We start from the raw sequence: 26456 nt of genomic DNA on the forward strand, positions 1-26456 counted from the left end.
GAGAATCGCTGTCCACTTTGGCCACATCAAACATCATTGTGGCCAGTTTATGTAGTTGGAAGGTGAACGCAGGCACACGTTTAGTAACTTGCCCATATATGGCAATTTAGATGAGATCATTATTAAGCATTGCAGTTGTTTTGGGACCACACACACACACACACAGCAAAATTATACTGTATTTGGTCAGCTTTAAAATGAACACAAGGCGAGTGGTTATGGGGAGATTGGGTCAAAAGAATATTAACAGTCTATACTCCACGTTTAATGGACGGAGAGCAGATGGGGTAATGAGGTATGGTTAATGTAATTCACCTTAAAACAACATGTGCCTAGCCAAAGGAAAAGAAGGTTACGAAAGACTTTAGCTATGCTCTCATAATTGTTATGTATTGGTTTGTAATGCACATAGTTTCAAACCCCACTAATTTATTATCCAGTCACAATAACTCTGCTCTTATTGTGAGTTGTAAGTTGGGGAACAATGTCCGCATTACATTTGACCGCAAGGCGGGGAAGCAGAGTGTCCTTCTTAAAGCCTCAATTATGCTTTTCTTGTTATCATACCCAGTAATGACAGGCCAACCATTTCTATCCTTGAGTTATACACTACCCATTTCCCAGATCCACCCAAGATTAACCCAAACACTTGCCCAGTGTCCAAAACTACACCAAGTATAATCATCACTTTCTCAAGTCTTCACATTATACAAAATAAGTTTTCTAACTAATTTTATCAGTATTTATATTATGTCACAAGTAACTCTGTAGTTGCAATTTAATTTGTTTGTATATAAAAGGAAGGATAATCAAGTGTCAGAGTAAACAACTGACTGCTCACTCATGATTTTCGTAGTTAGCAGCAACAGATTCTCAAAAGGTACAATTGTATCAGAAGATTAAGGCCTAGGTATCCCAGTACAACATTGAATGATTACAATAAAGTTCCAATTGCTTAAACAACTCACAAAGTCATCTTCGTAGTCGGCCTCAGGTTCTGGTGGTGGAGCACAATACTGTCGAATTTCCAGCTGTAACTGCAATTCCCACACCTGCCTTCGCAGTAGGTCAACCTCTTGTTTGTAGCTAGCTTCCATCTGTCTTAGCCGTTGTTGGACAACATCATTGGGAATAGGCAAGCCGTCGTCATCTTGGTACATGAGAGGCGCAGGTGATGGACAAGCCAAAGGAAAAAATCGACCTGTCTGAAGCAGCCTGGTGTGACAAGCCACTGACCCTCTGCAGCTTTTCACGGACGGCCCAGAACAGTGCAATGAGGCAGGAAAATTGTAGGAAATCTTTGCAGCATCTCTGGAAATATATGATCCAGCTGTATGTCTTCCATGCTTGCTATGGAGACTTCTAGTAGAGTACTCGTATGACAAAGGACGGCGAAGACCAAGCCCACCTATAGGAACAGATTTCATCATTCCTTGGAAACTGTCCCAGTTAGATGCCAGAATAGAGATCTCACCCTTTGGCATCTGAGACACTGCTTTTCTGTCAGTCCTACATACTTCCTTTGCTATCTTACCAGACTTGGTAATCTCTTTGCATGAAGTGTTAATGGCAGGCACATCAGCCTCTGAGCTTGGACAAGGTAGATGTGCCAAAACAGGACTTTTATGTTGATCGGTATCAGCAATAGATATAGTAATAATATGTTGCTCATGTATATCTGTACTATTTTCCAGCACAGGTTTAACATCGTCACATTTCATTTCTGTAACTTCTGCCTTGATAACTGGTGAAGTGCCATTTTCATTAAGTTCATTATTATTGTTATAACTTTCTGTGACTTCTTCTGTATTTCCGCCCTCATCTTGGCTGACTGTATGGAGAGAATTATGTAGCTCCTCCTCCTCCGTGTCTTTCACATCTATGGTGTGCTGCGGATTAGCCTGACTTTCTGTTTCACTGCCACCAGCATTATTGCAGCATGAGTCAAGGTTAACTTGATGATTATTTAAGTTGGGGTCACTTGAAGTGCGTGTCAGCAGACCACCACTGTCACACGCAGTCACTAGATTATCCATTGAACGCGTTTTAGGTAACCTAAAAAATGATGTAAACAAACAAAAAAAAACAAACAATGAATGGCTATATTAACATGTTTACTATTTTGACTTAAAAGTAGCAAATAATTATTAATAGGTTCTGCCTTACAAGTGTAGATCATAAATTGATCAATAGTGGCATGACAGTTTCATCACAATACAGATGGTTTATGGACCCTGACTGGAACTAGTAAGAAAAAGTTGTAATTTCACCTGTCCAGTGATCTAGAATTAAAGTCTGGTCCTTGAGATGCTGGGGAGAGGTAAAGTTCCATGCCGTCATCAATGGGCGCACAAGGAGAAGAGGCAGGGAGATATACAGCTGTCCAGAGCTGAAGAGCCCGGACATGACAAACTGGGTGTAGAACCTACAGAACAAGCATTGAATATTTCTCATATAGATCTTCATATGTGCGAGACAGAAATAAATAGCACGGTAAATATTACAACAAAGCAGTGCGCCCCTCTATTAACAGTCACTCTGATATACTTGTATCTCTGTGAAGATATTCCCAGGGCTGGGCTTTGAGAAGTCCTTATAAATGGTAATACTATATAATGACTAGCCTATTACAGTGCTTACTGGTGGTATCTGTAAACAGGGAAAATTACAATATTGTCCTTTTCACCACAGCTCAGCAAGGTGGAATTAGCTTGTGATGGTGTTGGAGAAGCAATACTCTTTTAGTATGTTGTGGTTTCAGGGCTCACGTGTTAGCAATCCTTCTATCAACTAGTTAAAAAAATATAGATTTAAAAAAGGTTTCCAAGACAAATTATATGTATATTCTCAAACTGATAAAATTATTTGTAAACCTTGTTAGTCATTTTTCAGTTACCATATGGTTGAGAAAGATTTAACATGGGACAGTATAACAAAAGCAGGAATGTAATAAACTTGTAGAGGAAGGCTGATAGATGCACACATTATTATCTGAGCAGTTGTGGTGAGGACACCCACACCAATGATGCGGACAAGCATATTGCTATTGTTAAGAGTTAGAAGACATAACAAAAAACCCCAACAGATCCACCCCCCCCAAGAAAAAGAAAGAAAAATACAACACAAAAGTAGCCAGACAAAAATGGCAAACTACGAAAATCAGTCACAAGTATAGAGGTTATAAGCAGCTTTAAAATATGCACATCTACCACACACAAAGCAGCAGTTAAAAAAAAAAGAAAGGAATATGAATAATTTAAAAATCAATTATTGGGGTATATGAGTCCTTAAAAAAAGAAAAATAAGGAATTATCCCAGAAAGAATTGAAATTTGAAAATAAAAATAATCTCACCATTTTTCTACAAAATGCAGCTGTGATAAGGTCGAGTGAGTGGCCTTGGCTCAGAATAACTACAATCTATCATATGTGGCATTGGCAGGTTATTAGTAAACTCTGCACACCAAAATAATTAATGCACAGACCAGCACCGTCAAGGTCAATAGTCACAATGTTGAAAATAAAATAAGAAAGCATGCAGATTTTAAAGAATATAATTTAAAAAATAAAATAAAAATAATTAAATCTATAAAAATAATAATGCCGCAATCAGGATGGCTGGGTGGACACAGCTCAGACAGGACAGCTAACTAGCCCCAGTTTCTCTTAGATGGGATAAATAAGTAATTTCACTTGTGAAAATGTCTTAGACTGTGCAAATGTTTTCATTTTTTATTTCACGTGAAGAAAAAGGAAATTTTCATTGAGGAACAAATTAATACGATGACAATACAAGTTTAAATATGCAGATATTGATGAAGCTCTCGTGACGTACCAGCTCACCACCAGGCATGTACAGCAGGTTGTGGAAGTTTTTGTTGCCAGTTCTAAGTAGAGACCACACTGAGCAGGTCCTTTTGTAGATGTTGCGCGTCTCTCGTTCACAAGGGTTGTTGGAGAGGAACGTTCCATAGAGGCACGAGTATGTGTGCTGGACTAATTTCACCTGTGTGTCAAAACCAGATGCTATAATTGTCTCGTCTTTGGCATGTTTGCCAGTCAGTGTCTCAGTGATATCACTGGTTCCTAACAAACTGCAAGATTGCATAATGGTCACTTCTACTTTAAATGACCACTCTTCAGGTATGCACCATAAAGATAAAATACATTGTTCAGTATTAACCCGACATTCCACTACAGCTCTGTTAAATAAGTATTACCTTCACACGTCACTAAAGATAGCTGCAACTACTCCCACATTTTTAGGACCTGAATCCTGATACAGGTCTAAAAGGTTGAGACACCAGTGGCACTGCCATTGTATATGAATGAACCAATCCACACTGTGCATTTCTGTACAGCAAGTGAGCTTAGCTGTCAGTCCCACTCTGCCTTCTTAGAGAAGCCCCTCCCTCCTAACATGCAACCTGCTGCAGAGGCGTGAAATAGAGCAAGGAGCAATTAAGTAAAAACACTCCAGTCCTTTCACATATATTATTCAGCTCAGTAATACACATACTTCAATATATATTACTAACAATAAACAATGCTTTTTTTTATTATCAACATATGATAAGCTAAAAATATCCTAAGTAATGACCAATTTGGTTTTGCATATCTGCATAGTAATTTGTGCTTTACCAGGAAGGCATGGTTGAATTCAAAGAGACAAGGAAACTGATGGAGAAGCTGATGGACACAGTCCAGCCACTGTAGGAAGACAGGGCACTGCTCGTTTTGATCTTCAGCATTTTCCTGATGACCACAGCGATCGCCAAACTTATGGCCGTAATCTAACCAGTCTGTCTCGACCAACACCTGGAATCCCTATAAAACAAACAGCCGCGTTTAACATAACATCTTTGAGACAAATAAACAACAAAGTTTGATTGACATAGCTACAAACCTCTAAGGTTCGGTAATATGGATCCAACAGAACCTTTGCCAGGGATACAATCTGAGGGGTTCTGTCCCAGCCATCCGAGCAGTGAACTAGCACCGGACGCTCTTCCCGGTCCACTGCGTTGGCCACAACAGTGGCAGCTTTCAACATGACAGAAAGGTGCTGCAGCCACTTAGTACTTTCCAATGCTGAGAGCCAGCTACAAAACACATAAAGGGTTTCACCACCTGACAGGTAAGTGGCATCTTGAGAGAGAAAGATCACGATGATGGCATTAGTTGATGGAAATGAAAAATGGTCAGGCCAAGGATTATGATATAAAAATATATCCCAAAAGGAAAACAAATAGCTTTTAAAATATGTTAACAATTTCAGTGATCTAGTTTACCTTCAGACAAATGGCCTCATGTATGTTTTACTGTGAAAATCTATACAAAAATCTGTTTTTGACTTCTTCACGTTCAATATTAAGTCCGCTCCATTATTTTATTAAACATATTATTGGTAAAAGTATACCCATTACCTGCAAACAGTGGAGGTGGCTATTTTGAGGCAACCATGAGAATTCAGCCTATCAATTCAATAGACTCACCGATTGTCAAGTGATGTCACTAGAATTGATGGGCTGCATTTTAATGAATATTGGCTCAGCCCACGAACTGGCTGCCCCACTGTGTGTAGCAAATAGGTATACTTCAAATAGAGGCCTAGAGTAAACCAAAAAAATAGCTCTGCCATAATATTAAGAGGCAAATTACTATGAAGACTGATTGGGATACTAGACACTTGGGGGTAAATGTATCAAGCTGAGAGTTTTCCAGCGGGTTTGAAAAGCCAATCAGATTCTAGCTATCATTTCTTTAGTACATGCTACAAAATGACAGCTAAAATCTGATTGGTTGCTATAGGCAACATCTCCACTTTTCAAACCTGCCGGAAAACTCTCAGCCTGATACATTTACCCCTTGGTGTCACAGACAGTGGGTGTTGTAGTGTGGTTTTATTTATGTAGTATAATTATATGTTCTGATAGCAAACTTACTTTCCAGGATCCGGTACTTGATTGCACACAGCTCGCAGGTACTGGAAACTATTCCTGATCGAGTGAATATTCGCCATTCCCATAAATGCTACTTCACAATTTGGATAGTATTCTGTAAAAGTAAAACGCATCCATGATGAAACACTTGAATAACTTCAATAAGGTTAAGTTGAACCAAGGCCAAGGGCAGACCGTACTAAAACTTGGATAACCAAAATTTTTTTCAAGAGGCTTCAATATTAAAAGCCACCTGGCCTGGAAAAGGGTGAATGATCATCATTCTATGTGCATATTTCCATAAGGTTATTCAAATCAGCGCCAGTGCTTGGAGCAGCAAAAGATAGAAGCCAGAACAATTAAAAAGCAGTTACTTCAGTTACAAACTCTTGGTAGATCCTTACAAAGGGACCAGGTTACAGGAGTTATGATTGGAAAAGCAATGCCATATATACTGATTTGCTGAGTTGGCGTAACCCCAGGCAAAGTCTGCAGAGTGCCAGGAAACACTAAAAAAACACAAACTTTAAAAATGAACAAACTGTATTTCTGTCAAACTACATAAAACAACTGTATATTCAACTTTTATGAAGCAACTTCCACAATTAAGACAGTAAATCATCATCACACCATCCCAAGAGTGGAATAATCAACTTTTTATTGGCAACAATGCTCACGGTGTAAAAATATTGATGTTTTTTCCCTTATGTGTTTTTGGATCAGGTAGTTGGCGATATTTTGTGAAACTACATGTGCTAATATGAGCACATCCTGAAATGCCCTGATACCTATTCACATAAGTGGAGTAGTGTGTTTGACAATCTCCTGGTGCCCACCGTCTACCATCACCTGCTATGCAGCATTTTCCCAACCCCCAGTATATAAACATTATTACAGAAAAGTGTCACTACTCATTTCAAATCTAAATTTCATAGGTAATAACTTCCAGGAGTTATTATAAAAGTTGATGTACTTTGTGCCTGTTTAACCATAGGCATTTCAGTACAGTTAATTCACAATTATACATTTTCTAAGGGACTCTGGGGAAAAATGGTATAAAAACTGGGAAACTAAAATGAGATAAAGTCTGAAAACTAAAACTTCAAGAATAATACAGGGTAAAAACAAGACAATTTTCTATTGACCAGATTGGAGTATCTTGATACAGGAAAACTTTTCTTAAAAAATGGGATAAAGTTCATAAATACAAAATAGAACCATTATGTTTTTAAAAAGAAAAAAACAACAACAACATTGTCTACACAGTGGACTTTCCATTAACCAAACATCAACTGTACAGCACAGTGAAATAAAATATTAACTTGATGGGAAAAAAATAAGTGTTGTGATATTACAGGGAAAACCCTATATAAGAATCTTATGTCATTGCATTTTTATAGCATGAATTACTACATTGTACTGAACGCTACATGAGAAATCAGGAAAATGGATTAAAGATTGTGGCAACTGTATAATGTAGGAAAATTGGGGAATGTAAAATGAGATTTTGGTTTAATTTCAAATACATTTTCTATTAAGCACATATCTTAGTAAATGCTGAGGATCACATGAAGTCTTATATCCTTCATATAATAAAAATCAACCTACCCCCACCAGACCAAGTGATATAAATGTGTGATCTATGACTGTATAGTATGCACAGGAAAGAAACACTTCCATTTTTCATAACCCCTTTACTCCATGTAAATAAGACAACAGTATTAAAACGCACCAAATATCTGCTCCAGAAAGTCCATCATAAAAACGATTTTGTATATTCTACTGCTACCACTGCTATCGTGACTGCAAAATGTGCACGTGAAAATCAAACGTTTTCGCAGTGATGTCACCAGATGTACTTATACTGATGTCACCAGATGTACTTATGATGTACTTATACTGATGTCACCAGATGTACTTATACTGATGTCACCAGATGTACTTATACTGATGTCACCAGATGTACTTATGATGTACTTATACTGATGTCACCAGATGTACTTATACTGATGTCACCAGATGTACTTATACTGATGTCACCAGATGTACTTATACTGATGTCAGCATAGAACACGTTCACCTTATATGACTCTGAGCTTAGTAAGCATTTCCTTGTCTGTTACCTTCACATTCGCAGCCTCCACCTTTTGCCCTGTTTGCAACCGCAGCCGTATAAGACCTAGCATCCAGGATCAAGAGCTTCTGAGGTGCCCCACTCCCCTCAATACCCGGGCAGGCGGTCAATGAAGAATCTACATTTAAACATACAAACTCATGTTTACATTTACAGAGATACCAGAAACACTCCTATGATATACAGTATATTATTCTATTTGTGCTGGTTAGTAATAAGGTCAGTAAACCTGTCTTACCGAAGTCTGTGTCTGTATTCTCATTCCCCTCACTGGTGCTTTTGTTACTGAAGTTGACGTTAGCTGTACGTCCTCCTGGGTTTAGTGCACAGGCCTTGGCAATGGAAGTAACCAGATACTCATCGTCGGCATTGCGCCAGCCCCACCAGCTGATCTCTGGTTGACTGCAACGTGCTATCACTGCCCCAGTTCGGGTATGTCTATGACACGGTACACAAGATAATATGTCACCTACACTAGTTCTGTGATCAACTCGAAATTTGGATACAGTAATGTGAACAAGTGCAAATAATCTGGACCTCACCAATCCTGAAAACTGATAAATATAATCTCATATGACAAATAACCCAGAACAGATTTTACTCTATTATTATATGTTCAACAAATCAAACCAACATAAAGAAACACTGTGTGAAAATGTAAGCACACCCTTACTGCTTCCATAGCAATAAAGAAGGAGCATTGCTCATCAGTCTGGTAAGGGTTACAAGGCCATTTCCAAAGCATGTGAAGGCTATCATTCTACAGCGAGAGATTATCTGCAAATGGAGAACACTGAAAATAGAGTGGAAGTCCCAGCACATCCACGAAAACATCAGACCATATGAAGCTCTGAGAAATCGCAAAACAAACCCAGAACCTGGATTCAGGGATCTATAGGTCTCTGTCAACATGGCAAATGTTACAGTTGATGGCTCTACTATTGGAAATAGACTTAACAGAATGGCTTTCATGGAAGGGTAGCCTCTTCAGAAATCGTTGCAGAACTGCGCTTAGGTTTAAAACACAAGACTTCTGGAACAATGTCCGCTGGACAGACGAGAGCACAGTGGAGCCATTTGGTCTTAATGCAGAAAGCCATATGTGGAGAAAACCTCATACCAACTGTCACACACCAGGTGGTTAAATGGATGATCCGGGGATGTTTTGCAGCCACAAGACCTGTACGCTGCATTTCAAAACTCCTCAAATACAATGCAAGAATGATAAACTCACACAGAAAAAGATTACTTCAAACTATTGCTGCTAAAGGTGGATCTACAATCTACCAAATCATGAAGTCTACTTTGTTTATCACACATGGCTTCTTCATGTTGACTCAATTTTTTTTTTTTAACAAATAATGACAAAGTAACATCTGTTATGTGATATTTGTTATTACATTTTACCTTGATCAAATTTTAAGACTTACATACCATTGTTGGGAAAACGCTGCTATAAAGTGTGTCACTCAATCTCTATCTCTCATAAATTACTTAGGTAAAATTTAAATGACCTGTTCGAGTGAACAGAAGTTCCTGTGACAGAGTGATCATGTGATCATGCAGAGCCTATGTACTGCAAGCTAACAGCTTAAGTCACATGACATTTCTCTGGAGTACAGCAAGCAGGTGTGAAGGTGACTGGCCTGCTTTAAGTTCCTGGTTTGCAGCTCAAAATCTAACTTGCTTATTATGTGCATGTAAAAATAAAAAATATATATTTTAATATATATGTCGGGAATGGATGTTCTTGGACACAGTTGTGTGTCAGCATACAACATATCAGTCCATTTTTAATAAATGGTCTTTTTTTTTTCCCTTTCATCAAGATGGACAATGATGGATGCAGAAGCCTTGAAGCTTGGTGACAATGGGAGAAAAAAACAGCACTGCAAAAGTGAAAGCTGGGCCTATTCCATTTATACCTGTACACCACAACAGGAATCCGTTTCCATGATCTGAAGGTAGCAACATTCTCAAGCTCTTTGTCAGTGATCCAGACAGGAACCAGGAGCTTTTGAGGGTAACTTGGACACAGTCTATAGAAGTCACCAAAACAAAGAAATCACTATTAGAAAAATGCAATAATCTGTGCTGTATTTAGTCAAAGACGACCTGTCATTATAATACGCAACTATGCTGGTGTGTTTAAAACACAAGAATACGTTTGTCTATATCACTGGTGCAAAACAGGAAGCAGGACAGACATAGGGAGACTATTATTATACTACTGCATATTTATATAGATATTTTTTATATTTATATTGTTATTTTACACTTTTTTGCTATTTTAAGGTTTGCCAATTAAGTGGATTATTATTTATTTATTTGAATACATTTTAACTTATACCTATGCTCCTGCTGGTTGTTTTGCCTTTATGGGGAATACAAAAGTATCAGTCTGTTAGAATAAGCCACGAGAGTAATGAGATTAATTCTACACAATTGATAAATTGTAACATCTGTGCGCATTGATCTCTATTTAATGGATACTTTCAGACCCCTTAGTAGCTTTGAAAAAGTGCTCAGTTCAGAACGAAACGCGTCAACGGGGTCTGTCCATATCGCTATGTCATTGCTGTCTATGGACTGAATCTCTGCTACACTGACCGAAGGACGGAACGTGCTCAGCGTGTATTTCGTTTTGAGCCAGACCTCAATCAAGGTTATACACCATCGGGACCAGTGAGATCTTTTGAATGGAAGTCCGGACGAAACAGTCATACTGTTTAAGTGATCGTTTCACTTTGGGAACGCCCTCCGTAGGGAAGATCTGGTACCGGTAAGAGACATATTATTTGTATTTAGCTTGGAACTGATTGAGGGAATTTCCTAGCAACCAACAAGAGGCTAAAGGCGTTGAGTTTGTGAAACGCTGGAGTATTACCACTTGGATTAAGTTGAGCCTTGAATGCTTGTGCAATTTATATGAACTCCCTATTCCATCACTAACAAATTAGTTGAAACGATCATACACTATCGAGTGTGTTTGACGGACATCTTTTCTATTACATGGTTATCGGTCATGTATGCGGAGCTTCATTATACATATTTTGAACATTATTGATTTAGGGGATATTTTACCACAGTACTGGAGGTTTTTTTCTATATATATTTATTCTAATTTTTTATTTATGTTTTTCATTATTTATTTTTTATTTATTGGATGTGTTTATCTGTTTATATTTCTTTGAGTATTGCATGTTATTTTTATTGATTGTTCTCTTTTGGGAGGCTCTCCAGTAATTTTTGGATTTTTATAATCTTCCTCACTTTTCCACAGCGCAGCCTTCCTTTTTCCTTGGTCATATATAGATACTATTTTAGTATTTGTGGCCCATCATCCTTGGTCTCTCTTTATATGGCTATTTGGAAGAACAAGGAAATGTGCGATGAAATCTGTGTTGCTACATAGGGGGGATGTATTGCTACAGAGTGGGAGAGAGTAAGTGCAGTTACCAAGCAGAGGTGAGGGTTAGGGGAGAGAAATTTGCTGTTATAGAGGCGATATGGGGAGGGGGGCAGTGTTCTACTACAGAGGTAATGGGGGTGGGGGGACAATGGGTTACTACAAAGGTTACATTTTTACATTTTTAACAATATTTATATTTTGTTCCACATTAAAATTAAATATTACAAAATACAGCCAATGAGGATTTTTATACATCTTCAACCAATAGTCAAGAGTCTGCTTTTATGTCTCAGTAACTTGGAGACATAGGTGGTGCTAAGGAAACCAGTGTAGCAATTGTAGATAGCCGACAATACTTTCAATATAGCCTAATGTATTTTGTATCTTTACAGGTCTATCCGCCATACATTTCTTTCGGTGAACGAAGGGGAGTTAGGAGGTTTGATACTATTAAGAGACACCAATGCCGTGCACACAGGCATCGTATAAAGCAGGTGATGGACAAGTAGAGCAGATTCTATTTTCCGCTGGTATGACAGATGTGTGCACTCTTCACCATTGTCTTTCCTCCATTCACTTATAACAAGGAGATAGAACAGAGGAGAGATGGATTAAATGACACCAGTGTTCTCTTAGAACAAGAATAATACGCATTCATGATCACATACAGCAAATTCCTTTACTTCTGTGTCGGTTAAGTGAGCCAATGTTAGTTGTGAGTTGGCAGGCAAGGACAATTACATAATGATGATGCAAGATTTAAAAATGTGATAACAAAACACTGTAGGGTGTATTGCATCAGTTTCTCACTTGTAGTTGTTGTTGATTTCAGACACTCTCCATGCATTCTGCATATCAAAACCCATGCGTTGCAACTCCATCTGGAAGCGATCCTTCACATGATCACCTGAAAGGAGACCAATCAAAGCAATGAGCGTTGGTAACATGTCAGCCTGGTTATGAAGTATATTCACAGCTGAAATGTCCAAGCTGGCGGACTTCAGGACAGGGTCAAATTCACATCGGTATCCAGGAAGGAGACCTTTGATTACAGCGCCCAAATGGGCAGTTGTAATGGTGACACAAATGGAGGTGAAAGTGAGAGCAGATGTCAATGTGTGCAGCATATAGTGTACTGGTAGAATATGCATTGGGGAAGATGAGTACACTATATGTATATCTGCTCACACAGGCTTGCCTACTGGGCTGCCCTCATTGGGATGAATGGATGCAGTTTACCTGGGCGACAGAGGTGAACATGGTGCTCCTCCTCGTCAGTGCAGACTCCCTGGCACCAAGCATGGTAGGCAAATGCAAACAGATCTTCTTGTTTGGTTGGACGAACAGTAGCTCTACTCAGTCGCTTCAGCCATTCCTGGCACTGCTTAAAAGTGGAAAAGTGACATCTACAAATGAAACAAGGGACTGTGTGTTAGAGGAGTAAGTGAAAGAAGAAAATAAGGAGTAAAAAAAAAAAGAAATGATCTAATACTGGGTGTGTAGCGCATCGTTCGTTAAACTGAACAAGACGATGGTTACACAGACGTGATTGGTGCATGGGATATTGGGTACATTTCTCAGTTTTCAATGGTATAATTGAACCTCAAAGTCCAAGATAAGCAATCCAGTATAAATGCTAGCAGTGTTTTTTTGCCTTTTGTCTTTGCAGTGCTAAAATGCTTTAGATATAGTAAATATATTTCTAACTTGTGGTTCTTTTAATACAAAAAAACATTCAGTTTATAAAATCTTAGTTAATGAAATCTATGAGAATCATTATTTTATTATTACAAACTAAAAGACATTTAATTTGGTCAACAATAAATATCAGAAATGGAAAAGGTGGTCTAAAACAGACTTTTCTACAATCCCTTATGAATACAGCATACTGGCTCTAGAGATCTGACCAGGCTATTCATGCTGTTGGATTTGAGGATATTATAACACCAACAACTGCCAAGTCAGAATTATAAGACCAGGCATGCTCTGGAAGCCAGGTGGAGTTTAAAGCAATGTTTGATTTATAAACAAAAACATTACTCTGCTGTAAAAAATAATTAATGCATGTTCTATTTTGCTATAGCCTGTTTCTCTCCAAATGAAATTAATGATACAGCATATTTGCTTTCAGCTAAAAAAAAAAAAGGACTACATTTTCTCCTGAAGTTGCTTTCACTAGGAATAACTTATTTCATAGTTTCCCAAAATGATTTTTATGTTTTTGTTGGTGTTCTGCCCCCCTTGTGCCGCTGGGGTGAAATGATGCGTAGTAGCAAAGGGATCCTCTGTTCCCCAGCGAGCCTGCAGTCGGGGTAGCTCACCAGTTCTGGTCCTCTACAGAGAGAGGGAGAGAAAGAAACTGCCTGGCAGATCAGAGGAGGCACAAGGGCAAGGGGTCTGTCATTGGCAACAGTAACCCCAGATTTATATCATTAGGCACCTGGTGGATAGAGGAGCCACATTATCATACAGCGAGATGCACTGACAAGGTACCTCAGATCAGTGAGTGACCAGTGTTTTATCAAATATCTACCTCAGGAAGAGGAGGAGTTTTATGAGGAGAGAATTATAATAGCGCCTTATGACAAGCTGTTACAGTGCGCATTCCAGTGTCAGATTATATGAGAAATGTTTGAGTAATTAAGTGTTGTTTGCACACACCATTCCTATTACTAGAACGCAGACGGAGATTTACCTTTGTAGTGTCTAAAAGGAGTTCTTTCATTTAACTACTCATCTCTGAATAAACATTAGAGCCTATGCTAGTTATGTCAGTGGTAGCTGAGTGATAAACAAGAAATTTTACCTCAGCTTGCTGAAGATTCCAGCATTGGGACTTCCATATTCAAATTATATTCCAGTAAAATTAAGAAATATTAGCATAGGTTACCATCCAAAAGCTAAGTGCACCAACGTACACTACAGATGCACAGTAGTGCTTAAAATATGACATTCATCTATATTCATTTAGTGTTAGGTTTAACAAAGTGTGTGTAAGATCGCATGACTGATAAGCAAGAACTGTATTTATTTAAATAGCTATATAATCATATTCAAACTGTTTGTTATGACTCTCATGCTGCTCCTACTAGTCATTTATTGCAAATACTTATATATTGACATGTACTTGTAATTATTGCCGCCGTTAGGGTTTATCATATTTGCCATTTAATAAATGGGCTGTAGTGATTTTTACAGCTAGCTTTTGTGCGCTCAGACATTTGTTGATAGGTCTGTGTTGGCACAAGGGGTCTCAGAAGTCGCCCTGGTGGTACCCAACCACATTCCCACAGAACTGCTGATAAAGGCTTGTGTGGAGGCGTCTGGAGAACTGTGAGAGAAGTAAACACTATACACAGTAATACTGTTCCCTAGTTGTGAAGAAGATGGGGTTACATTTTATTTTTGAGACAAACTGTATTTTCTTTTGATAACATATTTAGATACTATTCTTTTATTTAATATAAATATTAAAAAAGGAAAAATTTCCAAAAATAGGGAAAATAAAGGATTTCGTCTTCTCCTTATTTTTTGTGAGCCACACAAATATATTGCTAAATCTATTTTAGGACTTCTTTATTATTTATTCTACAAGGTTTATAGGAATACCTAATTTATGCACTTTATTTGAGATCATGCTCACTAGTTTTGACATATTACTCGTTGTATACAAATGGTTTGCATGATTTATTTTTTTCATAGACGGGGTGTATCGTTCCCCTACATTGAACAGCCGATCCACGGTTACAATGCACAGACTGAACACAGTGTTGTTCTGGGCCAAAGAGTTTATCATATGATCCGTTCCTATCCAATTATGTGATAGCCTCTTTGGCCAGGAACGCACCTTTGTGTTCAGTCAGCAATGCAGCTCAAAGCAGGGGGATATAGTCCCTTGAAAACATTTGGAACAAAACAAATAAACAAAAAACAAAAAACCACTGGTACAGGCCAGACTGAAAAAGCAAAGCAGTATGCAGAGATTTTTAAGAAACAGAATTTGTAAAGATATCTCTCGCTCTATCTATATCTCCCCCAAACCATATTCCATGCTTCACAAGTAAACGAGCTGGGAGACTGAAGAGCAGAAACTCTTGTTATGCTTTGTTGGATACTGAACAACTCTACAGATTTTCTGTTACATTTTTATTTTTCAGGAAATAAGATGACAATAATAATGAATGTGTTACATATAGGTGAGAAAATAAATCAGCGATTACAGTTTGAAAACAACTATACCTCACTACTTTGGAGTCCTTGCAGATAATCTGAAGCTGGAACATGTCTCGACTCTCCACAGTCTCAATCATCCTTAAAGGCACCTACAAAGACATGACGTCATCTTGTAAACAACACTACTGGTAGTAGAAGTTTTCACTAAATGTTCAACATTGAAGCTGAACATAACAAAGACGAGCAGAAACTCAGTTGATGATTTTAAACATATGGAATGAGGCACAATAAACATTCAACCATTCTGCTTAAAAACAACTTCACAAAACCTAAAAGTATAGCTGTATGTTATAGCACATGATGACCTGCACTGTATGATATTCCCATTAAAAATATTGTTCACTTTTGGACAATCCACCCTATCAAGGTAACAATCAAACTCCCATGCAGTACTTGAAGGGATAGGGGTATTGGTTATACCTATTGATGTTAGTAAAACGGTGTCAGCAGTGTTCGGTTGATGTGAAGCCACAAACGCTTCTAACTTAACTGGTTTCTATGAGCTCGGTAACAAACAGCTTATGCAGGTACTCACAGTTGAATGTATAACAGTTGTGGCACAGCAGCAAACAGGTATACAGTCTTGTATGCAATATATATATATATATATATATATATATATATATATATATATATATATATATATATATATATATATATATATATATATATATATATATATATATATATATATATATATATAGATGCAGGATATTGTAATGGTACCTAGTCTCTGCACGTCTGTGCAGGAGAATATCTCTCCTTATAGGGTGAGGAGAGCCTCCGATCACTTTCGGTTAGGTCTCTGGGTTTTTACAGTATAACTTACACGCAGCTATCAGAGCTGGTCCGTCTCGTGCACAGTGTAACGGAAGACACTGCAGTAAAGCTGAACTTCCGTTTTTAGACATCGCAGTCCTACCCTACTTCCTCCTACACTAGACCACCGGGGATCGGGCTGCACAGGAGACAGAGCATAGCTCTCCCACTCTAACAAGGGGATTCACCCCACAATAACTACCTGACTGTTATGTGAACCAAGGATCAGGTTCAGTATGAGACAGTGAACAAAGAACGGACAGTACAACTGAGCAAGTAGTTTAAATTCTTTGGCACAATGTATAGTGTATGGAGTACCTTAGTGGACAGAAGCTTCAACCCTCATTCTACTCTGTACATCTCCATGCTGATTACTTAAATATCTGAGAAGGACTCCAATAGACAACCCTTTAAAATTTAAAAAAAAAAGTTTAATTATTCAAAAATGTAATAGTTTATTACAGTAGCTGCTGCCATATCTTGGAGGTATCCACCAGATTATAAGGGCACTGGCTTCAGCTCAGTAACAGACACATCATCATTAGGCCAATACCTCATAGGACTGTTCACCCAGATACACCATGAAGACAGCTTCTATCCAGGAAACACTGATACAGAAGGTACTGGCACAATCGGACAGATGTCATGTTTATGAATTTTTTTGTATTGAACGTTTCATTAAGAAAAACAAAGAACATATACAGATGGTCTACATACAACACTTGTCAAACAGCTGTTAAATGTTACAATGTTGATATGTATTTCCAGTATTTGCATTTAAAGCAGTTCCACTTTCACTATAAAAGGTCACTGCTCTCCGCACACCCCTAACAATGACTTACATTGATGACGGAGTCCTTGAACTTGATGTGTAGCCTGTAGTTGGAGACCGCTATAACGGCATCATTTGCACTCCCCAAATACTCCACGCTCTCGCCTGGCAGCACTTGGAAAGGTACCTGCAAGAAACAGGTAAGCAAATAGATGACAAAAAAGAAGACAGATCACCCCATAGGGAAACATAATTAAATCCAACGGAAAATCATTAGAGTTGATTAATAATGCATTGCCCCTTCTGTACAGTTAATCTTTAATCTAAGAAGCTCCCATTTCACTGAGCTCCAATCTGCATGAACCATACACCTTCCCTATGCTTCCCACAGAGGACATATTCCACGACAGCTGATGATGTATATCTCTGCTCAAGCAATCCATTTATAAATAGAAGCCTCCTTTATGAAGATGAAAAAGCTTAACATGTGAAGTTGTTAACATGTAAGCATTGATTTTGTATACAAATATTGTGGCTGCTATATTACCCCGATCTGACATAGAAAGTTTACTTATTCACATTAATCCCTGTCTCAGTGGAGTTTACAGTTCTCCTCTACCACACACATCAATACAGCGACACAGTCTGTGCCCTGCTTGGAATTCAACCCATGTCCACAAGTGCTCTGAAACAGTAATGCTAGATACTGTGCCACTAGAACAGCCACAATTTTCTAACAACACTTATTTAGTTTCCTTTGAATGTTAATTCCATTGAGTTATGAAGCAAATATAATATAATCCAGATTTTTTTTCCCATCAAAAAAAGCAATATTTTTCAATAACACATCACAATATTCAATAAGTGATTGCAATATTTAAATAAAGAAATATACATTTTTATTTTTCACAAATTAATTTAGCCATGAATAAAAATAAAATAAATAATCTAAAAAAATATGTTACACTGGTTAGCATTGCATCGCTGGGACCTTGGGTGTGATTTTGACCCAGGGTATTATGTGCATGGAAGTTTTATGTTTTCCCCAAGTCTGTGTTCCTGTGTTGGAGAAATCAGCTTATAAGCTTCACCGAGGAAAGTACTGAAGTGCCTGGAGACTACCTGTAATGCACTAAACAAGCCCCTGTGTGATCCAATCACCATGTCAGATGAACAGATGGAGGTGTCAGAGAAAACAGAGGACATCATTTTAGCTCTAGAGATGCCAAACCAAGTAAAATAGTTACAGTCAACAAATTTCTTTCTGGCATGTGTGTGGGTTTCATCTGACCATGATGTCTGGACAGATTCTATTCTTAGCGAACTGCTGCCGTATATCACAACGATGTGCAGTTGAGCACACTAAAGGTTACTATGGTAGAAGAATCTTCGCTCATTTTGCTTATACCTCTGTGAGGTGCGAGAGGAAATTACAGCCCAGAAATTACCGCTAAGAATTTAATTCCTCCCTAAGAACTGGTTGTTCAGCTCGATCACTGAACAACCAGACACACAAAATAAGGTGATCCGTTGTGGGGCCATATCAGCCACAGATCTGGTCATATATGGAGAGTGGAATGAAGGACCAAATTTCAAATGTTTAATGAAACCTGCTAATGCTGGAAAAATCATTTTAGAAAAATGCCAAACCACTTTTGAAAATCATTCCATTGTTGTATTCTCTAAAATAACATTTATATCTGGAGATGCATTTTACCCCCAAAAAAATAAAAATAAGAAGACTACATTTTTTTCTAGCTTTTTTAGTTATATTGTATTGTTATAATGACCAACATTCACTGCAAATTTTTGCGGCATTCTGTGTTTTACCGAAATGAATGAGATATACTATATGGACAAAAGTATTTGGACAATTGAACATTACACCAACAGGGACTGTAATGGGACATTGTATTTAAATCATACTTACCAACTTTGGAATGTTGGTACCTGGGAGCCTGCGGGGGAGGTGGGCGTGATGGGGGGGGAGGGCAGTACTCCAAAATGTGCGTCCTAATGAAGTGGGCAGATCCGGGAGATTGCCACACTCTCCCGGGAGTCCGTGGGACTCTCGCAAAATGCGGGAGTCTCCCGGACATTCCAGGAGTCGGCAAGTATGATTTAAATACATATACTTTAATATGGAGTTGGTCCCCCTTTTGCAGCGATAGCAGCTTCCATTCTTCTTGGAAGACTTTTCATAAGATACTGGAGTGTTTCTGTGGGAATTTATGCCCATTCATTCTGTAGAGCATTTATGAGTTCAGAGACTGATGTTGGACAAGAAGGCCTGGCTCGCAATCTCCGTTCCAGTTCATCCCAAAGGAGTTCGATGGGGTTGAGGTCAGGGCTCTGTGTGGGCCAGTCAAGTTCTTCCACACCGAACTCATCAAACCATGTCTTTGTAGTCCTTGCTTTATGCACTGGGGCACAGTGCTACATTAAAAAGCAGTCAGTATTTAACTTATGTGCAAAACAGAATACTAATTTGCACCCCATGCATTGTAACATGGTTTTGTCCAGGAGACTGAAATAAGAAGTTTCTTAAGTTAAGATCCTTAATGAATCAGGCCCTAGGTGCTTGAATTTATTCACCTATGGCAACAGGTCTCAAACACCTCAATGCAATAATTAGCAGGTATGACCAATTAATTCTATCCATACTGTGTATCATCAACCAATAGGAATAGGATAGGAATCAGGTTTTTTTGGTGTTAAAAGAACATTCACTGATATTGGAGTTTTTTGTACATTTTTTTCAACAATATTTTTGTGCTATTTAAACAAAGATTAGGCCTGTGAACAAATCAAGTGGTTTTCATTCATCCCAATTATACAGCACTGCAGAGTGTCCAGTCACAACATAAATAGTTGATTTTACATTTATTTATTTTTACATAAAAATTTATATTTTGAGAAACCACAACATGCTACTCAAAATCCAAGTATAAGCAGTTTATAGGTTATGATTTTTTTAATGTTATGTGAAGATTTGAGACAAGTACAGGATGTTTTAAGATGTGCTTGTGACTTGTCAGCGTTCCAGGACAGACAGCCATGGGAACGGAAGGTAATCAGTTGTAGGTTCTGCAGCACACTGGGAATACAGAAGGTCTCAGAGTGTTGGAGAGAAAATATGGAAAAATAACAATCTAATTACATGTTACAAATAGGAAAACATTTTTTTTCCTGGTCTTCCTGCTTCATTACAAATTTTGTGTATATACTTAGATGTGTGTAGTTCCTGATTTCCTCTATAAAATTATCTCCTGCACATATAAATGCATTTTTAAATGTGTGTGTGTAATATAAATAAGTATATATATATATATATATATATATATATATATATATATATATATATATATATATATATATATATATATATATATGTGACTGAATCACTCATAAATAACTTATAGTATGAATTTATTTAAAGGAAATAGCACAGGGCATTTATTTATATAATTGCACAAGCACTTATGTTTGATATTGTGTATATTTTGAGATTGGAAATCGTTATTTCTGAGGCAAGGGTAGAAAATGTCTTTTTTCTGTTTAGCCTTTCTAGATTAAATGCATTATGTCTGATGTATATATCTGATACAATGAGCCTTGTTTACAAAGCCTTTGGTGTATTGTGATGTGGGAAATTGGGTTTGTGTTGTTCTGTGGGAATGTGTATTCGGCGACTGTCTGAAAAAAGATATTCATGTCAGTTAGACCTTTTGACTTGCTAGTATGCATCCTGCCTCTGAAATTAGACGCAGGATATCACAGCAAGGTTTTTAAAAATTTCATAGCTAAGTGTAAATATTATTGGCTTTGCAATGCATGTACATCCATGTTTGTGTAAACAGGTTATATCCTGATGCTAAAAATAGCCTGTGTCTAAACTGTATAAAAGACACTAGCTTGTATTGGAAACTTATTCTTCTGATTTTCATCTGACCTGATCACTGGTACCTCCAACCAGTGTGAGAGCAAATAAACATCACTTGCTTCAAAGACCTGCTTGAAAACCTTTTCAGTATGGCTGTATCCCAGTGACTTGCAGATTAGACCCAAAATCTAATCCATTCTCCGACTGTTTCTGAGGTTTGGACCCAAGCTTTCCGGGACCACCGCTCTGCCTGCTACCCATGCAGCCCTGGTCAGTGTGATAGGCCGGGGGGGATTCATCCACAGCTTCCCTGATCCATAGTAAGAGATCAGGAGTACCAGCCCAGGTACACCAGCAAAGAAATACGCTAGCAGCGTCATTTACCCAGAAGAAACCCGGTTCTGGATGACGGTAAGGAGTCCAGTGGTGGCAGCCTTTGTAAGCCCCTCCTACTGTGGCAAGAGGGCACATTTGGAATAACTAAAGGGAACTGTGGCAAAGCAAGCCCAGCCGGTTCCCAGCAACAACAGACAGGGTGGCATAGGCGGTCCATCCTGTCACAATAATATTATTGTGACAGGATTTGGCACGTGAAGGACATGTGGGAAGGTCTGAGTGACATGTGAAGGCCATGTGGGGAGGTCTGAGTGACATGTGAATGACATGTGGGGAGGTCTGAGTGACATGTGAATGACATGTAGGGGGACTAAAAGCACCATGTTTCCATTACAATGGGGAAAGTTAAGGTAGGAGACATTGTGCAGGGGAGACCCTGAGAAGTTCTGTTTTTGCATGTTGTGTATATGAAAATTTTAGATAGGCTTGGAGACATTGCATTACTAGAGACTGTGCTATGCAATGTAAAGAATGACATCTGCTGCTCCTTCCTATATTACATTAAGTGCGGTTAATTTTTAAACAAAAAACAAAAACCTTCGGTAAATTCTACCCATGATTTACACCCCCATCCACAGACTGGCCACACACCACATTATCTGACACAAAGTAATACTGGGTGCTCCCAGTATCTGTAGATAATTAGGGATGTTGCAGCTGTAAATAAAGAGTTTCAACAACCTCTAAAACAAGAAAAAAGATCAAATCAATTAGTTTAATGCTAAATACACATAAAAGCCCCACAGTAATAAACAAATACTCATTAAATGTAAACAGCAAATCACTAATAATCCACTTGATTCCCCTTTGGTGCACACTGGTTAGATGTTAAGGGAGCAGCTGCTGGCATCACATTTATTGTGTAATGATTCTAATAATTCACCTCCAGATTGAAACGGGTGTCCCCGTTACAGTTTATTTCATAACTTTGTGACCAAACTTTGTGAAATATATTTATCCAATCCAAAAAGAAACACAGAGAAAATCAAAACATATTATCTTGAGAGGAGACTAGATTATATCCTTTGAAAGCATTTCATACATTTGTGCAGATCTTATTAATTCTCTAAAAACACAGTGTAAAACTCACGCCGACAGCCTCCAAAAAAGCCCAAGTCTTGTGCTATCATGTGTAGCGCAGACTTAGCTTTAACGTACTGCTTCATAAACAGATTACACACTTAGCTGTATGTCCAGTCAAGTTCAGTGTTCAATAAGGATCGCCAAGACTCCACACGGGCTCGCACAACTTGTTCCAAGCGATCCCAGGAAGAATACAGCCAGGCGGCTTTCTAATTAAGAGTCCTGCATGGATCCAGATGGAGTATTGCAATTTGTTACCATATCTCTATAATAAGATATTACAGGCATGATATGGTTACTTGTGCTTCTATTTGACCATTACCAATTTTAAATCTAAGTCTGCCTACCAATTTGCTTGATTGCATAAGTGTGATTATCTTACCTATTCAATACAGACTAGAGATGGTCACTGACCCCCGTGTTTTGGTTTTGGATTCGGTTTTGGATCTGGATTACCGTCGTGTTTTGGTTTTGGTTTTGCAAAACCGCCATTGCGTGTTTTGGTTTTGGTTTTGGTTTTGTTTGGTTTTGTTTTGCTATTTTGTTGGAAAATACATGTTTTTGTGCCTAAAATAACCCAATTTAGTGCTACAACTGTTTTAGAGATAAGAAATCTTGTTGAGGCAATAAATCATCCAAAAAAACGGTTTAATTCTTCGTTGGTAGGCCTTCATTTATTCTACACACAAAACAGATTGTCTTCCTCTCCATCTATGCATATTGGCAATGCAGCCATCGTCTTTGGATGTATATTACACCCTACACTTATAGTTAAATATGTAAAGAAATAAAAAAAGACAGTTTGCTTTCTGTCTCTATAGGCCCCCCTCCACTTGTATAAAATACCAAAAAATCCAGCCGTTATAGACTGTACAATATTAATTGACATGGAGAAAGCCAGTTTGGTTTCTGTCTCTCTAGGCCCCCCTCCACTTGTATAAAATACCAAAAAATCCAGCCGTTATAGACTGTACAATATTAATTGACATGGAGAAAGCCAGTTTGGTTTCTGTCTCTCTAGGCCCCCCTCCACTTGTATAAAATACTAATAAATTCAGCCGTTATATACTGTATAATATAAATTGAAATGGACAAAGGCAGTTTGGTATCTGTCTGCATCAGATCCTCTCTCCACTAGGAGTAAAATAGAAAACTATTCAGCCGTTATATAATCTAGAATATAAATAGAAATTGAGAAAGGCAATTTGGTATCTGTCTGCATCATAATCATCAACATCATCATTAGCGCCCTCGTCGCCTACACAAATCACCCCCTCATCCTCTTCTAATTCCAAAGTGGCATCCTCAATTTGGGTATCACCGGCTACACTCGGGCTATTAAGGCACACATCAGCAGAATGGTCACGATTAGACATCCCACTGTTGGATGGACTCTCCACAGGGATTGTTGTCATTTGTGAATCAGAGAAAATATTCTCCTGTAATGCCTCACTGTTATCTTGCAGCTCGGCTTTGACGCGTAACAGTAGTTGTGCACCAATTGTAGGCTGGGTAAATTTTTGGGATCTGCCACTAATAGCCAAAGGTGAAGGCCTCATTCTCTCTTTGCCACTGCGTGTGTAGAATGGCATGCTTGCAATTTTATTTTTATCGTCACTTAACTTTTGCTCAGTTACACTTCTTTTTCGCTTCAATACAGTAAATTTTTTTTTTGTTTTTGTTTTTTGCACTAATTTGAAAACACTCTGTTGTTTGACATCGCCTTGGCCAGATGACGTACTGGGAACACTAATATCAGGACTGGTGACAGAACCTGGTTGCTCATTCAGATCATATGTGGACTGCTTTGAATCCATTCTGAGCGCAAACCACTGGGGAGTGCTAAAAATTATTTAGTAGATTCTGCTGACAGATATGACTTTTGACAGCCAGAAATATTAATGCACAATTAGGGAGGACACCCCAAAAGCACTGAGGTGTGCTAAAAATTATTTAGTAGATACTGCTGACAGAAATGACTTTTGACAGCCAGAAATATTAATGCACAATTATGGGGGACACCCCAAAAGCGCTGGGGAGTGCCAAATATGAAGAAAAAAATAATAAACCTCTATCCTCCTCTCTGCACTAGCGATTTTGGTTAGAGCAATTGCAAGAACAATATTGTATTCTCTGTCCCTGCTCTAATCAGCCTATGACTACACCCTGCTCTCTCCCTCTGTCAAATGGCGATGGATTGCTGTGGAGGCGTGTATTTATAAAGTTGAAGTATCGCGAGAACCGAGCCCCGAGATCCGACGACGTCACAATGACGTTCGGCCTCGATTTGGATTCGGAATGGGCGGGAGAGTACCGAGCTGCTCAGCTCGGTACTCGGATACCCAAAGTTCGGGTGGGTTCGGTTCTCGGAGAACCGGACCCGCCCATCTCTAATACAGACACAATTTAGGCTTTTAATCTACATTATTTGTCACCATATTTAATTTTAAACATCTGGTCACCTTACTTTTGTACTTTTTGTTACCATTTCATTTTACTGTACAAATATGGCTTTAAAGTTCACCATGAGCAGATATTTTATATCCTTGAACAAACTATTTGACATAATGAACCACTGTGATTAATTACAATTTGGCCTATGAGGGTTTTTCCTCATTTTACATGCAGTTTTTGGTATTTTTAGACTTTTACCTGATTCTACAATTTTGTGGATTTTTGTACTAACATTTCCTGGTCCACTGAAATATGTACAAATGGGGGTTTGACTGTATACTGTATCAAACTTACAGATAATTAGTATGCATTGTTGACATCTAGGAGAATTAATATAATGACCAGTGATAAACCCTAAACTCATAATGAAATGTTTTAGATGTTACATATTCACTTTCCTTTCTTTTAGTTACATGCTTTAAGTTTTTACTGTTTGGCTCTTAAAAGCCACCATTTCAGAAATGGGTAACACAATGTTTACAGTTCTAATGCCGTCACTCTTTATTTATGGATCCTTATTGCACTCAGTACAGTTCATTCGCCAACAATGGTAAAAGTCCCACAAAAGCACAGCTTAATTGCTATGGTTTAGTAAAAACTGTTCTCCTACATGTACTGTTAGTAAACAAACCTTAATGCATGTTCAAAACTGAACCCTTTGTAAAGGAGCAATATTTGCTTTTCTTTTACATTCAGAAAACAGTCTGGTGAGAGTAGTTTGGCAGCGCCACACACTAAAAATGCAACAACAACAAGAATTCTTAGCATGAAAACCTATACACTGAATGTGCTTTCAACTCTGAAAACAAAGAAATCTTGACTGCAAAAAACATTTTTTCTTTTTACTTGATCTATTCATCCTGGGGGGGGGGGGAGAAGTTCCATATTGAACTGGCTCATTTTAAGGGTAATGTTTTAATCGCTTGTGTGACATTACACTTACTCCTCAGTCCTTAAAGCTAAATGACACTGCAACAATCCATATTATGAATTATGGCGAATATAAATTTAAATCATTTGGGCAGCAGGGTGGCTAAGTGGTTAGCACATCTGCCTTAAAGCACTGGGGTCATGAGTTCAATTCCCGACCATGGCCTTATCTGTGAGGAGTTTGTATGTTCTCCCCGTGTTTGCGTGAGTTTCCTCCGGGTGCTCTGGTTTCCTCCCACACTCTAAAAACATACTGGTAGGTTAATTGGCTGCTAAGAAATTGACCTGCGTGTCTGTGTGTTAGGGAATTTAGACTGTAAGCCACAATGGGGCAGGGACTGATGTGAGCGATTTCTCTGTACGTATGTATGTACATATATATACGTATGTAAATTCTAG

General features: G+C 38.3%; 1 protein-coding gene across 2 annotated transcripts in view; it reads right to left on the bottom strand.

The window, feature by feature from the left end:
• MTMR4 (myotubularin related protein 4) overlaps positions 1-26456 on the bottom strand; it is a 57451-nt gene that overhangs the window by 2085 nt on the left and 28910 nt on the right. For both annotated transcript variants that reach the window (XM_075196612.1, XM_075196611.1), the window contains 13 exons: positions 17382-17498; positions 15727-15809; positions 12727-12893; positions 12298-12394; positions 10001-10114; positions 8314-8513; positions 8065-8193; positions 5945-6056; positions 4906-5101; positions 4641-4826; positions 3835-4005; positions 2271-2425; positions 969-2055 (listed from right to left, as the gene is read on the bottom strand). In XM_075196612.1, coding sequence (XP_075052713.1) covers positions 969-2055; positions 2271-2425; positions 3835-4005; positions 4641-4826; positions 4906-5101; positions 5945-6056; positions 8065-8193; positions 8314-8513; positions 10001-10114; positions 12298-12394; positions 12727-12893; positions 15727-15809; positions 17382-17498 — 2814 coding nt within the window. The remainder of the gene's footprint in view (positions 1-968; positions 2056-2270; positions 2426-3834; positions 4006-4640; positions 4827-4905; positions 5102-5944; positions 6057-8064; positions 8194-8313; positions 8514-10000; positions 10115-12297; positions 12395-12726; positions 12894-15726; positions 15810-17381; positions 17499-26456) is intronic.

This window comes from Mixophyes fleayi, chromosome 2 (genome assembly GCF_038048845.1).
Source record: "Mixophyes fleayi isolate aMixFle1 chromosome 2, aMixFle1.hap1, whole genome shotgun sequence".
Taxonomy (NCBI): Eukaryota; Metazoa; Chordata; class Amphibia; order Anura; family Limnodynastidae; genus Mixophyes; species Mixophyes fleayi.